The sequence below is a fragment of the Lonchura striata genome, chromosome 19 (genome assembly GCF_050655825.1).
Source record: "Lonchura striata isolate lonStrDom1 chromosome 19, ASM5065582v1, whole genome shotgun sequence".
NCBI lineage: Eukaryota > Metazoa > Chordata > Aves > Passeriformes > Estrildidae > Lonchura > Lonchura striata.
In genome coordinates, this window is record NC_140721.1 from 8,647,777 (window position 1) to 8,663,246 (window position 15,470).

The window sequence follows — 15,470 nt, forward strand, 5'->3', positions numbered from 1 at the left end:
GAGACCACTAGAGCACACATTTGATCTCATATTTATTGAGAGTAATATTCAGCTTCTGCATGCTTGCTGAATTTAGGCCTAAAGAACTGGAAAATGGAATACAAACTGCTCATAGTTGTAATAAGGCACAAGGCTTCAATGAAACTAACTTAATTTTTTAATTTCTCTTACCTAGTCAGAAGCTTCCCGTTTTGAGAAGAGCCTGCTCAGCCTGTCTAGAGCTGTGTAATATAACTGTATAAGAGAAGTATCTTCTATACAAATCCTTTTGTACTATTATATAGAAATGTCTACTTTTTCAGCAGTTCTGTGAATTGATCTAATAATGACTGTAGATTTGGAATGTCTTGAGTTTACTTTGGAATATATTTTAAGGATTAAATTTGATTCAGCAGTGCTGGGGAGATGGCAGGGATTAAAATCAACAGGGACATAGCTCAGGCTGTCTACATTTTCCAGTAAAGGTGAATTTCACTGTACCTGAATGCATCCTAGCTTTTGTAATGAAAAATTCCTGTGAAGAGTTCAGTTTGTTTACTTTGGAGAAAAAAACCCTCTACATTAATTTTCAGCTATTATTTTAAATGTTTTATTGGATAATAATATCTGTATATTTGAGCTAATTTGAGCTAATTTTGCCTATTATATCTATCACAATTCATATGTTTTTCCTAAATAAAAGATAAAATTATCCACTTGATGGTTAGTGTGCATTAATGAGATTGATTGTGAAATGGTCAATATTCCAGTGTGTGGATTAGGAACCAATTGAAATGAAACCCCATCATAGTTTGTTCTGTTAATTCAAAGTAGTAAGTACATGTTGTATCAGAGTATCACACAGTTTACATATGATGGGTTTGGTCTTGCAGTCCTACCATAGGCAATAATTGTGTGAGTACTTTTCTGCTGAAGGCTGTGGGGGATGCTCTTCTGTTCATCTAGAACTAGTGATGGAAACATGCTACAACCAGCTCTAAGTTCTATTTTGTCAAAAACTCAGAATATTCTGTGAGTACAACAATTAAATGAAGCCCCCTGTGGTCTTGGTTATGCACCATAACATGTAAAACCCTGTACATAATTTTTTTTTCAAATTTCACGAACCAGAGATGTACAGTTCTGGCTATATGATAATCTCTAAAAATGCAGGTTATTTGCAAAGGTTTCTCATTTACTGCCATAAATGTGAGATGATTGCATTATGCAAAAATGGTAAATTATGTTCCCTGATGAAGAAATAAAAGACCTTTCTGATGTTTTTCAAAACTGTCCATGCAGTTATGTCTTCTACAACAAATCAAGTCCTGGCAGTAATTCTGTAGGCAGGTAGAACATGATGCAGCATGGCTATGTCCTGCCAGCAAAGAAGTAAGTTCCGGTCATGCTGTTGAGACTGAAATCCAGCTCTGGGTGGGTGAGGTGATTGGATCTTCAAGAAAAATTTTTGAAGCCTTAAATTCAGTTGAGTGCAGTGTCAGTTCTGTGGGAGCAACCTGAGATTCAGCAGGTAAATTCAGTGCAGCACATTTCTGTCATTCTGGAGGTGAGGGAGACCTCACAGGACATCTGCTTGTGTTTCACAGCATGCAGATCCAAGTGCTCCCACTTGAGCACTGGGACCTTGTGCTGCTGATGTCAGCAGGGGCAGGGTTATCTCCATGCTGAGACATTTTGAAAAAGCTCATCATGGTCCTACCTTCCTTCTCTCCAGGTAGGAGCTGGTGGTGACTGGTGCCATGCTGTCTTCCTGCCTCAGCAGACAGCCATCCCCATACCTGCCATACCTTACCTGTTAACCCAGCCATGTGGGCACTGCCCACCTTATAACCACATTTACCTGCTGCTCACTTGAACAGACATCCTGAGCTCCTCCAGCAGTAGTTTGGGACCAGGTTTTACATTTGCTTCTGAATGTTTAGAATGAGGAAATGACATAATGCAGCTTTCCCCAGGGTTCAGCTGGCTTGACTTTCCCTTCTGAAAAAGGAGGAGGGTTCATCCCTTCTTTGGTCACAGTCCTCTTTAGGAGGCACTTGGAGCACTGCTGCCTGCCCAGCTGTCTATTGCTGCTGGAGTTGTTAGTGCTCACCCAAAATGAGGGCAGCATCACAGCAAAGGGCCTGGGAAAAGAAATAATTCCAGGCTATTGCCTTGTGAAGTGTGTAACAGCAGAGTGGCTCTGCTGAAACTTTGTATGCAGGAGCTGAAAAAAAAATAAAGTGGAAATGGTTGCAGTGGTTTTGCTGAAAGGACTGGAGTCTTTACATGGTGGACATTGTGAATGGCCTGCTGCTGGGTGGGCAGTAATGCTGATGGGCTGGCACTCATTGCTGAAGGCTCTTTTTGGTTTCAGACATGTTGGGTTATATCCAGTTGAGAGAAATTAGTCTGACAAAATAATTACACCAATATTTTTACCTTCCAAATATCAATTCAATATTAAGAAATTACCTATAGTCCTAACAGCAGACTTTAAGATGTTGACCATGTATGAAAATCTCACTCATTTTCAAACTAGTAGTACATGAGATAGGCCCTAAAAAGACTTGGCTGTACTAATAAATAAATTAATAAATGAATGAATAAATTAAATTCCAGTAACTTACAAGAGTTCTGACTAGTTTTTGTCCCAACAGGGAAGATTTGTGGTGATGAAGAAGCAGACAAGTATTTATTCCCATGTTTTACTGAAAACCGGTCTTGTGCAGTGGACTGTCTCCTGTCTCTTAAATGAGAATTTTCTATCCAAGTGAGGTAGCATTCAGGGTGTCCATGGTGGAACTGGGCATTCCTCAGATATGGCACCCTGGCTTTTCTCACAGCATACCCACCACCTGACAGCCAGTACCTCTGTGATGCAGTTGCTGGCCAGTCTTTTTCTCTTGGGAGTTGAATTTTTCTACATAGAAAATTTGAATCTCTTCTTGTTTCTTTTCATGTCTGTCCTGTCAGAGGCTCACAGCCAAGGAAGAGGGGGGCAGGCTCTCATTTCTGTAATTGTGTAACAGCTCTGTGCTATCAGTGACATAAGGCTTTCCTTGGCTCTGGAATGAATTAAACTGAAATTTAAACTACCAAAAATCAAAAATTTAATTTTGAGTGAAGATTAGGGTGGCATCTATTCCATCTGTCTGCTCTTATATCCTGAGAGGTTTTGGTACTAGTTTTGGGTGGAGCAGTGCCAAAAAGAGGATAGTCCATTCGCCTAAGAAACTCTTAACCTCCAACAGCCTTGACTGAAAGCCATTCCCTGAAGTCCTGTGTGTGCTGTTCCCACTCCAGAGCAGAGGGGCCTTGCTGAGAGCACTGCTGCCAGCTTGGTCTGGAGGACGTGGATCTTCTCCATCTCTCTCAAAATGGGATCCTGTGTTCAGATCCCACCCTTGTTTCCTAAAACATGAATCAGTTCATGAACTCAACAAACTTTGTGGTTTGACACTGGCCGGATGCCAGGCACCCAAAAAAGTCTCTCACTTCTCCTCTCCTGCCACAGCTGGGCAGAGGAGAGGGGAACATTTCATGAAGGCTTCATGAGTTGAGAAAAGGCCTAGAAGAGAACACTCCAAAGGCAAACCAGGCTTGGCTTAGAGATACAGTGATTTTTTTTTACTAACTAAATTAGAGGAGGATAATGAGAAGTAGAATAAGTCCTAAAAACACCTTTTTGTCCCCCAACCCCTCTGTCCTTCCCACCAACAGCTCAGGGAGACAGAACAGGGGGTTTGGGTGAGTTCATCACCTAAGATCTTCCCCTGTGACACCATGGAGTCCCTCCCATGGGAGAGACAGTTCTCCTTTAACTTCTCCAATGTGGTTCCCATCTCCCGAGCAGCAGTCCTACCACACCTGCTGCAATGGGAGTCCCTCCCATGGGCACCCAGCCCTCCCAAAGCTGCTGCGACGTGGGTCTCTTTCCACAGGGTGCAATCCTCCAAGGACAGGCTGCTCCAGCCTGGAAGCAGGGACCCCCTCTTTCCACTGGGTCTTCCACTGAACACAGCCTCCTCCAGGAATCTTCCACTGGACACAGCCTCCTCCAGGAATCTTCCACTGGATCACAGCTTCCTCCAGGCATCTACTGCTCCGGCCTGGGCACCTCCCCACGGGCCGAGTGGATCTCTGCATCCCCCATGGATTCCCAGGGGCTGTGGGTGAATCTGCATCCCCCATGGATCCCTGTGGGCTGCAGGGGCCCAGCTGCTTCACCATGGCTGCAGAGGAATCTCAGCTCCTGCACCTGGAGCACCTCCTGCCCCTCCTTCCCCACTGACCCTGGTGTGTCCAGGTTGTTTCCCTCACATGTTCTCACCTCCTCCCTTCTCTGTCTGGGAAACACTGTGCATGCCCCACTGTGTTTTGATTTTCTTCTTAAATATGTTATCACAGAGGTGTTACCACCGTCTCTAGTTGTCCCAGCTTTGGCCAGCAGCATGTCCATCTTCAGAGCCATCAGGGATTGGCTCTCCTGGACATCTGGCAGCTTTAAGCAGCTTCTCACAGGAGGCACCTCTGTAGCCCCCCTGCTACCAAAACCCAGACTGTGCAAAACAAACAGAACTTGGCTTGTTCACATGGGATGTTCCTCTTTTGAGAATTTTCTTCTAAAATCTTGCTGCGTGACACATACTAGCTATGAGATATTTGATGGAACACTCAGTAATGTATCACACAGAGTTAGAGGTGGTGTTGCACTGTGAACTAATCCTTCACGGACAGCGCATCAAAAACCTCTCATTTCTCACATCACAAGATGAAGAATGAGGAAACAGGAAGAAACATGTGAATTAAGTGTTTTCCAGAAATGTACGGTCTGTAATGCAGTCTTAAATTTAGTACAAACAATTGTAATTATGAAATTAGCTGTTATGACAAATTATGGAGCTCTGCATAAGCAGCAGTTATCTGGTGACTAACAGAGCAGAATCCAAACAGCCCTGGATGGATTATTTTTAATATCTGTGATTGTGTAATATGCAAGGGACTTCCCCTGCATATCGGGAAGTCCCCCTGTTAAAATAATAAGAAACCAAATGTAAATGACCATTTAGTATTGCACAGCTGCAAGTACCCCACCCAAGTTCCATGGGAGGGCTGTCGTTAGTATCTGATGTTTTTAATGCAGCCATAGCAAGTTTTGTCTTTACAAGCTAACAAGGGCATTGGGCTGATCCTGTGCCAGGGTTTGCTGCTGCTGGTCGTGAGGAGAGCCCCTGGCAGCTCTGCTTGGCCTGGGGCTGCTGCCTGCCAGGGTCAGGGGTGCTGTCTCTGCCTGAGGCACCTCTGCTCCTGGCTGAGTGTGGGGCCGGGTTTGCTCTAACACCCAGCTCATGGTGACGAGCTGGGGACATTGGCTGCATGGGGCACACTGGGTTTCAGAGGGAATGGAGCTGAGTGTTCACAGCTGGCTGCAGCTGGGCTCCTCCGAGGATCCTGTGGAGAGCAGAGCCTGGCTCTGTCGGGTGACAGCCTGCCTCTGGTGCCCACTGTAACTGAGGGTGCCCTGGTGGGGACAAAAGCGCTCCTGGGTACACCTTTGTAGTGTGGAATTGATCCCTGCAGCTCTCACATCCCTTCTGATCCTTCTGCTCAGGGCTGAGGATGGAGAAGGAGGACATGAATGCAGCTGGTGCCCTGGCATTCCAGAACGGCTTAGCAGGGAACTCTCCTGCGGTCGCAGCGGGACACAGGGATCTGTCTCCAGCCCACTTGGGGGGTTCCCTATGCCTGGGGTCCCCTCCCATTCAGCCCTGTGCCCAGGTAAGGTGGCGAGCAGGGCTGGGACTGGCTTAGGTGCTCGGGGGCTCCTCAAAGGAACCTTTTGGTGGCAGATGTTGAAGAAGCAGCAAGTGACTGAAAGGAAACGGTGATGCCAGGGGAGGGGCTCCCTCCTGGCTGTGCTGTGCCCCAGGTTCCCCACCTGCCACTCGCACACACACAGACAGTACTGCCGTTCCCGGGGCTCGGGGAGTGCATTGCAGGCTTCGTTCAGCTCTGACAGAGGGGGAAGGCGCCTCTGGCTGCCATATCCGAGGCACCTGTCCTGTCCCTCTGCTGCAGTACCCTGCCACGGGGCAGCAGCAGCGCTCAGAGGAGTCCTGTGGCTATCAGGGCAGCCAGCCTGGCCCTCACCCTTCGCTGTCCTCCGAGTCCAGAGGTCCCCGGAGCTTATCCCCGAGTCCTCCCAGCTCAGCTCCTCCCCAGTCCTGGAGCCGCTGGAGGGGCTGGGCTGGGAAGCACCGACTCGGTGCGAACCACAGCAAATAAAAAATTACGGGAGCTATTGCAGCGGCAGTTCCGCTTCCCCGGGGCTTTAAGAGCCGGCAGAGCTGAGCGAGGGCAGAGGGGAGGGGAGAGCGCCCAGACAGGCAGGAGCAGGAACAGGAGCAGGAGCAGGAGGAGTAGGAGCAGGAGCAGAAGCAGGAGCAGCAGGAGCAGCAGCAGGAGCAGGAGGAGCAGCAGCAGAAGCAGCAGCAGCAGGAGCAGGAGCAGCAGCAGGAGCAGGAGGAGCAGCAGCAGAAGCAGCAGCAGCAGGAACAGGAGCAGGAGCAGCAGCAGAGCATTGCGGGCAGGAGCAGCAATGGGGGACGCCTTCATCCGGCACATCGAATTGCTGGGCTACGAGAAAAGGTTTTTCCCTAGCCAGCACTATGTGAGTACTCAGCAGCGTTCTGGCATGTGAGGACTGAGGACTGAATTTCCTTAGGGAGATGTGACTGAGAGCCTAAATGCTTCATTTCAAGGGGGTCATGGCTGATAACATGAGCTGCAGGCAGCCACAGACTAAACCGTCCTGAACACACAAGACATCAGGCACCTCCTTTGCAAGCCATTGGTATTTTGCAGTCTTGGAAAGGGTTTTTTCCTCTTTGTGTTCCACCCACATGCATGTTTCTGTCCCCTCTCCATCCATTACAACTCCCCTAGTGCCCAGTTTACTTACTGGCAAGGCAGAGCTAGTTGCATTGGGGTGGTGGAAGGAAAACATTCAATTTTGTCTGAAACTGGAACATCCACAGGGCTCTGTGGGCACAATGGGGAGTGGCGTCCCACTTGCCTGCAAAACTGCAGCCTCTGCTTTGCTCCTCAGGTCTACATGTTCCTGGTGAAGTGGAATGACCTCTCCGAAAAGGTCGTCTATCGCCGCTTTACTGAGATATACGAGTTCCATGTGAGTCCTCGCGGGACACGTAGGCTTGGGGTGGGGAAGAAGGAGGGTGAATGTCATCTGAAACTGCCTCAAAGCAAACCTAGCTCAAAAGAGGCTCCCGAGTCCAGTTCTCCGATCTCTTTTGCCCCTTGAAGGTGGGAGCCATTGGCTCTGTGTCCCTGGGCACAGAGTGCCGAGGTGAGGGACCCAGCCCAGACATGCTGGGGGCAGCAGGGCAAGCACCAGGAAAGGAGTCAAGCCAGGGGCAGAGGAGTGGGTGTCACAGGGGGTTCCCCTGGTGCCATCCTCACTGTTGTGCCTGGCTCTGCTCTGCAGAAAGCACTGAAGGAGATGTTCCCCATTGAATCCGGGGACATCAACATCGAGAACCGGATCATCCCGCACTTGCCAGGTGAGGGGCAAGCACCGTGGCTGGGGGGGTGAATAGAAATTGCAGCTAGCTGGGAAATCCCCTGGTGGGTTGAGCTGTGCTGGCTGCCTCCCAGTCAAGTGGGTAGTGCAGTATTTCCTGTACATGAGGCTTGAAATCAAAACCCCAGAAAGATCTGAGCAGTGGCAGTGGTTCTTCCCAACACTCAGCTGCCCTGCAGACCCTGTCCTTCCTGTCTGAAGGCACTCCAGAGGCATGTCCAGAAGAATCAGCTGTGACCCCTATGACCCCTGGCTGGTGCCAAGTGTCTGGCTTTGGGGAGGCTGAACTGAGTGGAGCTGAGCTGAACCTTCTGTTGGTGACACCATCACTGGAGTTGGCTTAATGCCTGTATGGCAACACACAAATTGTGTAAGATGAAACAATGCAACATGTCTTCAATGACAGAGGATGAACTGATCCAAACAGCTGACTGTCTCCAAGCAAGGTGCATGTCAGAAAACTTCCCCATTTTATTTAATTTACTGCTTTAAAGGAAGCAAAAGGGAGTCTGAAAAAGAGCTGCAGATGTGGTCGACATCTCTGGAGGAAGAGTGACCTGCACTATGCAGCAGTGTGGGTGCCAGTCTGGGGGGCTCCACTGCAGCTGGGCTAACACCAGCCACCACGCTGGGCCTCTTCCATCACTCTGCCTCCCACTGTGCTGGGGCTGTTCAAAGCATCCTTATTCCATTTGGGGAACTGAGAGCACTGGGACCAGACAAGTGTCAGACTGCTGGGGGGACATGGCGTGCCACTGACCACACAAAATCACCTCCCATCATGTGGTTCAGCACTGCTCAGGGTATTGCCAGCAGTATTTTAGAGTTCCGGAGTCAAGAATACCATAGGCAGTGGGATGGGGAGGCAAAACATATTTCCTCTGACTGCAGGCTGGTCCCCTGAGCCCCTCTTGGTGCCCTGGTGCATCTGCTGTATTTGTGGCCCAGCAGTTGGGCTTAGTCTGAACACACGTGTAGGAGTTACCCTAAAACTGAAATAGGGTGAAACAGGATCATTTCTGGGCTTGCAGGAGCTGTGCTCCCACAAAGCTTCACCTTATTGGCACAATGCAGCCATGCAGCTCCTCAGGGCCAGACCCACTTGTTTGCAGGGCAAAATTAATGATTCAGAGCAGTGTGCTTGGGAAAGTATTAAAAACAAGGCGTTCTGTCTGCTTTCTCTGAGCCCTTTTTCCTCTCCCCCAGCCCCAAAGTGGTTTGATGGGCAGCGCTCAACTGAGAACAGGCAGGGCACACTGGCTGAGTACTGCTACGCACTGGTCAACCTACCCCACAAGATCTCTCGGTGCCTGCATGTGGTCAACTTCTTCAAGGTCCGTCATGATGACATGAACCCTGTCACAGACAGCCAGTGAGTCCAGCTGCCTGCTATTTGGAGGGAAATCCTGCATTCCTGGCCTTGGATGCTGGCAGTAGCCTGCAGGGAGGGTGCTGATGGATAGGGCTGGTTGGCATTGAGCTGCCTTTGCTCTGACCTGTCTAGGATCAAGAAGCCTGAGGTCTTCCTCCTGACAAAGGATTCCAAGAAAAGCCCCACTGGTAAGAGGTCTCAGAGGGCTGCAAGTGGCTGCCTCAACAGCAGCAAAGTCTGCTGGGGAGAGAGGTTGTCATTCCATGGCAGATACACTCACTAAGAACATGGCTGCTATGCCAGAGCTGCAGCTGGGGAGAAGCCAAATCCTTGTGTGGAATGAGTCATTGTCCTAAAATCCAACTGGTTTGGGGCTGAAAGAGGCTGGGAGGGCACTTTGGGCTGTCCTGGGGCTGCTTTTGGCCAGCCTGGAATAGAGTGTTTCTGGGTTGGGGGCTGGAGGAGGAACATCTGTCACTTCTCTCATGCAGACATCACGGGCCCCATTGTGCTGCAAACGTACCGAGCCATCGCTGACTATGAGAAGAGCTCCACATCTGAGATGGCTCTCAAAACTGGGGACATGGTGGATGTCGTGGAGAAGAGTGAGAACGGTATGTGTCCATCCCCCTGCAGAGCCCCTGAGGGCCAGCCCCCAGCCCACTCCCTGCCACAACTTCAGCAGGAGTGAGTACTGCCCTTGCATCTTGTGTTCAAGCACAGCATGTGAGCTAGTTATGGCAGTGCAGGCTGAGGGTGAGGGGCAGTTCTAGAAAACTGAGCAACACCCTTGCCATGCCTCAGCCTGTGAGGCTTCCTGCCCAGCAGGAGCAGGATGAACTGGTCAAGATCTCTGGTTGCACCATGTCAGCAGAGATTGGCCCCAGCACTGTCCCTTGGTCCAGGACATGGAGATACCTGCACCTGCCCTGGCCAGACCTGGTGCCACTCCCCACAACACTCTTGCCCATGGTTGCTTTCTTTGCAGGCTGGTGGTTTTGTCAATTGAAGAACAAACGAGGCTGGGTACCTGCTGCCTATCTGGAGCCAATGGATGGTCCTGATGAGTCTGAAGAGCAGGAGCCTAACTATGCAGGTAAAATGCTGGGGTGACAGGGTGTGTGTGTGTGTGTCAGAGCACAGCCTGCTGCAGCTCTCCAATGTGATGGCTCACTGCAAAGCTGGGCAATTCAGACTGAGCAGAATCACTGGGCAGGGAGATGCTGGTGTAGGTAGTGCCAGGAGGGATAAATCTCATGGCTTGGTGCATCAGTGTCAACCCTGGAGCTTCCCATGACCTCCAACTCAGCATTAGATTTCTGTTTTGGCTGCTCTTTACCCAGTGAACATGCTGAGGTGGCTGGGTGAAGGCTGAGGTGCTGGGTTCTGCTAGAACAGCATGGTGCAGCATCCAAATCAGGCACAGGCATTCCCAGTGCTTCATCTCTGTGCTGTCCTTATCAGGGCCCGGCCCTGCTCCCTGCCCGCTGCATTACCCTGCCATGAGAGCAGGGCTTTACCATGTGGAACAGAGGAAGGATCCTGCAGACTTGTGCCAATTGCTCAACAGGCTTCAGCTTTGTGGGTTTCACAACACTGGAAAAGCCTCTATTAGCACAACACTTCCTTCTGCCTTACTTCATCACTTGAATTCTGAGCACACTTTCAAGCAGAGATAGGTGTGCTTCCTCTGCTTGCACCCAAATGTTTTCTTCTGGAGAGAAGATGAAGGGGCTAGGATGAGCCATGGGCAATGACAAAACTGGGTGAAGTCTGAATCCAAACCTGAAGCACCCTGAGTCTTGCCTAAAATGTAGGGTGCCTCCTCAGTGGCTGGGGAGGCAGAGCCCCCATCCCTGAGGTGTCAGCACATGATCCCCATCCCCATTTCATGTGTAGGTGAAGCATACGTGGTCCAGAAAAGCTACACTGCTGTGGAAGAGGATGAGCTGACCCTCAAGGAGGGTGATACCATTGAAGTCATCCACAAGCTTCTTGATGGCTGGTGGGTCATCAGGTGAGAGATGCCACAAACAGGTCAGGCCAGCAGCACTCAGGCAGAGGGAAGGGAGCATCCATGGTGCTCCACATCAGGGCTCTGAAAGCCATGGCACGGCATCTTTGGTGCCACTGCCCAGCACTCCCTTTTGCAGGGCTGCTTTCCAGAGTCTGTTCTTTGCCAAATACTAAACATTCCTCTCCTGAGGGCCTCAGAAATATCCAAGAAGGAGACAGATGGAAAGAAAACATGTCTCTGTTATTTTGCCTCTAATTGTTCTGGCATATTTTGCCTTGCTAAACCTCAACTTTCATCCCAGCTGCAAGGAACATGAGAGGTAACCCACATGGCACCAGGAGGGGACAGGCCTGAACTATGACTATGGAATGTCCTGAGTTGGAAGAGTTCAAGGCCAGGTTGGATGGGGCTTGGAATAACCTATTCTAGGGGAAGGCGTCCCTGCCTGTGGCAGGGAGTTGGAATGAGGTACTTTAAGGTCCCTTCTAACCAATCCATTCTGGGACTCTGTGACCACTCACAAAGATGATCAAATCTCTCTCCTGGACTGAGGAGGTGGTTGCAGAGCCATGGCTGTAAGTGATGTTGCTTTATGTTGCACTGCAGGAAGGATGAAACCACAGGTTATTATCCCTCCATGTACCTGCAGAAAGCTGGGGAGGTGAACACCTCTGTGAAGAGTGAGCTGAGGAACCGGGGTGCTCCCCCACGGAGGTGAGAGAAGCTCTGTGTAAAGGGCAGAACATCTGCCTCTTCCTTGAGGGAGATGAAATTAAACCAGACAGGCTGTTGTGGTGTCACCTGCTTGCCCTGTCAGTGAGGAGCTGCCTGGAGAAATGTAAGCAGGGCACAGACAAAGCAGGGCTGTCCTCCCACCAGTTCTGTGCTCCCCAAATACCACAGGCACCCCGGCATTGCTGATGCAGGGCTCCAAGATCCTTGTTCCAACAGGTCCACCCGTCAGGTGTATTTCTCCTTGTCCTTCTGCAAACTTTATTTTCTGGGCGAATTTTGTTTAATTTTCAAATTGGCCATTTTCTTGCTTCCTAAGTGTGTGCACTGAATCTTTCAGAGGCAAGGAGACATTTGGCTAAATAAAGCTGCCGAGTGGCCTAATCTAATGAGAAGATTTGAGCTAATGCAAGGGATTTTATTTTGATTAAAAAGATAAAAAGCAATAATAATTCACGAATTCCAGTACAAAGGGAATGACTAAAAAGTGCAGAATTTGCTGCTATCTCTTTTTTTCTGCAAGATGACACATCAGGCCTGCTATAAAATCTCTCCAAATCCAATTTTGCTGGAGCATAGATTGAGTGTGAGACACTGTAAAATGGTCCAGATCCACTTATTTGAACACAGTGATGTTTGCTGGTAGCCCTGGGGGAGATGAGTGGCCTGTTCCAAGGACGGTGGCTTGTCTCCCTGCCATTGTGACTGCTGCCTCCACGGCACTGGCAGCCAGGCCAAGCCCCACTGTGAATGTGGTGACCTGTTGTGGGCAAGAGCTTTGCTATGATGTGGGGTATGTGCTCAGACCAGGAAGGGGCTGAAGGCAGACAAGCACATTTCTTTGAGAAGAGCAGGAGGACGATGCCATGGGGTGGACATCAGGAACCACCTCACTCCTGCCGTGGTACTGAAGACAAAGCAGGGGCCTCTGTCTGCCTGCCTGGGGACAGTCCCCAGTGCTGGGGGTTCCCCTGCAGCAGCCCCAGGCTGCTCAGCTTTTCACTTCTCTCAGTAGTTTCTCTCCTGTGGGTTGAACACCGCACATCCGGGTGCACACTGACACATGCCCCACACTCCACTCCCTTGTATTGGAGCCTCAGGGAGCCATGCCAAGCCCTACACCAGGGACCTCAATTTTGTGGCCAGGATAGGTGCTGTATGTTCATTCATCAAAGAGCTATAGATCACTCCTGGGGCTTTCTTGGACAAACCTCATACCCATCTTATCCTTCCAGCCTTACACCCAATCTTCCTCACCAATCCCTATCATTACTTTCCAGATTTGTGCTCAGGGTTCACCCTTCAGTGGTTCCTTGCAAAGCCCCATCCAGCTGCCTCTGAACACATCGCAGATTGTGTCTCACTGATGGCATCCACCAGGCAAAACCCAAAAGCAGAAACTGGGGTTTGGGTGAAGCAGAGGAGGAAGTGAGGGGAAAGGAGGTGTGTGGTGTGAGAGCTGCCAGCATGAAAACTGAAAGTTTTGTTTCTCACTCCTTGCAGATCCACCATCCGAAATGTGAAGAGCATCCACAAGCAGGGCCGGAAGCAAATCAGCCAGGAGACCTACAGGAGGAACAGCAAGAAGTACACCCAGAACCAGCGGAAAATGAGGGGAAATTCCCAGAACAAGGCCAATGTCATCAGTAAGTCTCAATGGAAATGGAATCCTGACCCTTGTCCCCCAGCAGTGCTGGCAGCTGGAGCAGGGTGGCACACTGAGGTCACACCATGCCCATCTGTCCTTTTCCCATGGGGAAAGTCTGTGCAGGGAGGTGTTTCTTTCAACGAGTTTTCTCACCCCTGGCTATAGGTCAGACAGAGCAGAATATGGTCCTTGAAGGAGGTCAGCCCACATTTGGGACCTGTGCTTTCCTTCGTGCACCTAACCTCCCCCATGCTGCCATTACCATTGCAATTGCCATGTATGTTAGCTGTCAGCAGAGCCCCCAGAAGGAAGTGTTACATGAAGAATCATAGAATTCTAGAATTCAGTTTTGGTAGGAAGGGACCTTAAAGACCAATTAGTTCAAAGCTTCCCCTTGATTGGATTGCTCCAAGCCTCATCCAAGCTAGCCTTGAAAGGGAAGCCACAGTTTCTTTGGGCAACCTGTTTCCCACTACCTTCACAGAAAAGAATTTTTTCCTAATATTTAATCTAACCCTGGCCTCTGACAGTTTGAAACCACTCCCTTTTGTCCTACCAGTTCAAGTGTTTGTAAAAAGTGTCTCTTCATGAAGAAGGAGAGAGGTAGTCCTTGAGGTTTACCCTTTATATCTGCTAGACCCCACACAGTACCTCCCCAGAGCTAAAGAGGGGCAGACCTCATGCAGACCTAAAGGCAGGCTTTCCCTGAACACAGTTCCCAGTGGGCACTGGAGGGCATGTCCTGACACCATGACCTACAGGAAAACCACTACATGCAGCAGGGACAGGGGGAGAGGCAGGAGCTTTGGTGGCCATGATGTAGGAAGCTGCTGAATGTTCATGAGGGTGGTGTGTGGTGAACAGCTCTGATCCATCTGTACACCTTTTTTACTTGCAGTTGAGAAAAATGAACCAGAGGACAACAAGCCCAAGGCTCAACCTGCTGTTCCTCCCCGTCCCAGCAAAGACCTCATCCTGAACCGCTGCACTGAGAGCACGTGGAGGAAGATCCTGTGAGGATCCTGTGAGCCCCTACACCAGCCACCCAAAGCTTCATCTCCTCCAGCTCCTGTGCAGCTAGGGCTTGGATCTAGGGATCCAGGGATCCAAGGATCCAGGTGGTTGTGGCAGCCACCACAGGCCGGGGAGGCTGCGGCCGTATCAGCCCGGCCTAGTGCCCCTCATCCTCCATCACAGCCAGCCCAAGGTGTCCTGATTGCACTCTGAGGAGGGACCAGCCCTGCTCTACCAGCTCCTTATAAGTACCAAGTCCTTATCTCTAGATGCCATTCTAATACCTCTTTGTATTTTGAATTATTTTTGTGGTTTTCATCAATAAAGGAGAGACACTTGACAGACTGTGAGGAGCAGTGTGGGCATGGCGGCAGGAAAGGTGTTCCTCCAGGTGGATATTGGGCAAGGAACTCTTGCAAAAGATGCTGGCAGTGAGGAAATTTATTTGAGGGGATGAAAGGACAGCAGCTTCCTCCTGGAGTGAGGGCTTAGTGTTGAGAGAGGGCTGCTTCACACATGGAGTGTGGTGGGATGGCTGCACTTGGTTCCGGCCACAGGCAGCCCTGCCATCGCTGTGCCAGACAGGGCTGGCTTTGGGTGTGATCTCGGTCTGGGTTTGGGATGGGGCTGGGTTTGGACCTGGGTTTCAGTTTTGATCTTTGGAGCTGGGTCTAAGTCCACATTGAGGTCTGGGGGTGTGTTTAGATTCAGGTCTAGGTCGGGGTGTAGGTTTAGGTGTGTTATAAATGAGGTCCCTATATGTCCTTTAATAAACCACAAGATTTAAAATTTAGCAGCAATTTTAATTGAAGTATAAAATAATAATACAGTCAAATATAATTCAGTAGTTACAAAAAGAAATTTGGCAGTGGTTCAGATAAAGCATAAGGAAAACCGACTGGAGTACACGGAGGGCTTCCCACTCTACTTCACGTACAGAAGGCAAAAGAATCCACACACAATTTTTATACTGTATGCTAATACATATTCATCAATATTTCCTGTAAATCTCCCATTTTCGATTATTGAAATCTACATGAGTATTCTGCACAGCACATGCTCCATTGTTGCTATGGAGTCTCCTGGTCTTTACAAGGGTCTTGCT

The 15,470-nt window shown here is 49.7% G+C and overlaps 2 protein-coding genes across 3 annotated transcripts in view; both read left to right on the top strand.

The window, feature by feature from the left end:
- GTF2I (general transcription factor IIi) overlaps positions 1–695 on the top strand; it is a 98,303-nt gene extending 97,608 nt beyond the window's left edge. For both annotated transcript variants that reach the window (XM_085557585.1, XM_085557587.1), the window contains exon 49: positions 176–695. The gene's annotated coding sequence lies outside the window, so the exon portion shown is untranslated. The remainder of the gene's footprint in view (positions 1–175) is intronic.
- A 4,589-nt stretch (positions 696–5,284) lies between these two features.
- On the top strand, positions 5,285–14,710 carry NCF1 (neutrophil cytosolic factor 1). The gene is made up of 11 exons (XM_021541728.3): positions 5,285–6,652; positions 7,091–7,171; positions 7,487–7,562; positions 8,789–8,954; positions 9,087–9,142; positions 9,446–9,568; positions 9,943–10,050; positions 10,854–10,971; positions 11,578–11,685; positions 13,207–13,349; positions 14,250–14,710. The coding sequence occupies exons 1-11, from the start codon at positions 6,581–6,583 to the stop codon at positions 14,366–14,368; spliced, it is 1,170 nt and encodes a 389-aa protein (XP_021397403.1). The 5' UTR covers positions 5,285–6,580; the 3' UTR covers positions 14,369–14,710.
- The last annotated feature ends 760 nt before the right edge of the window (positions 14,711–15,470 follow it).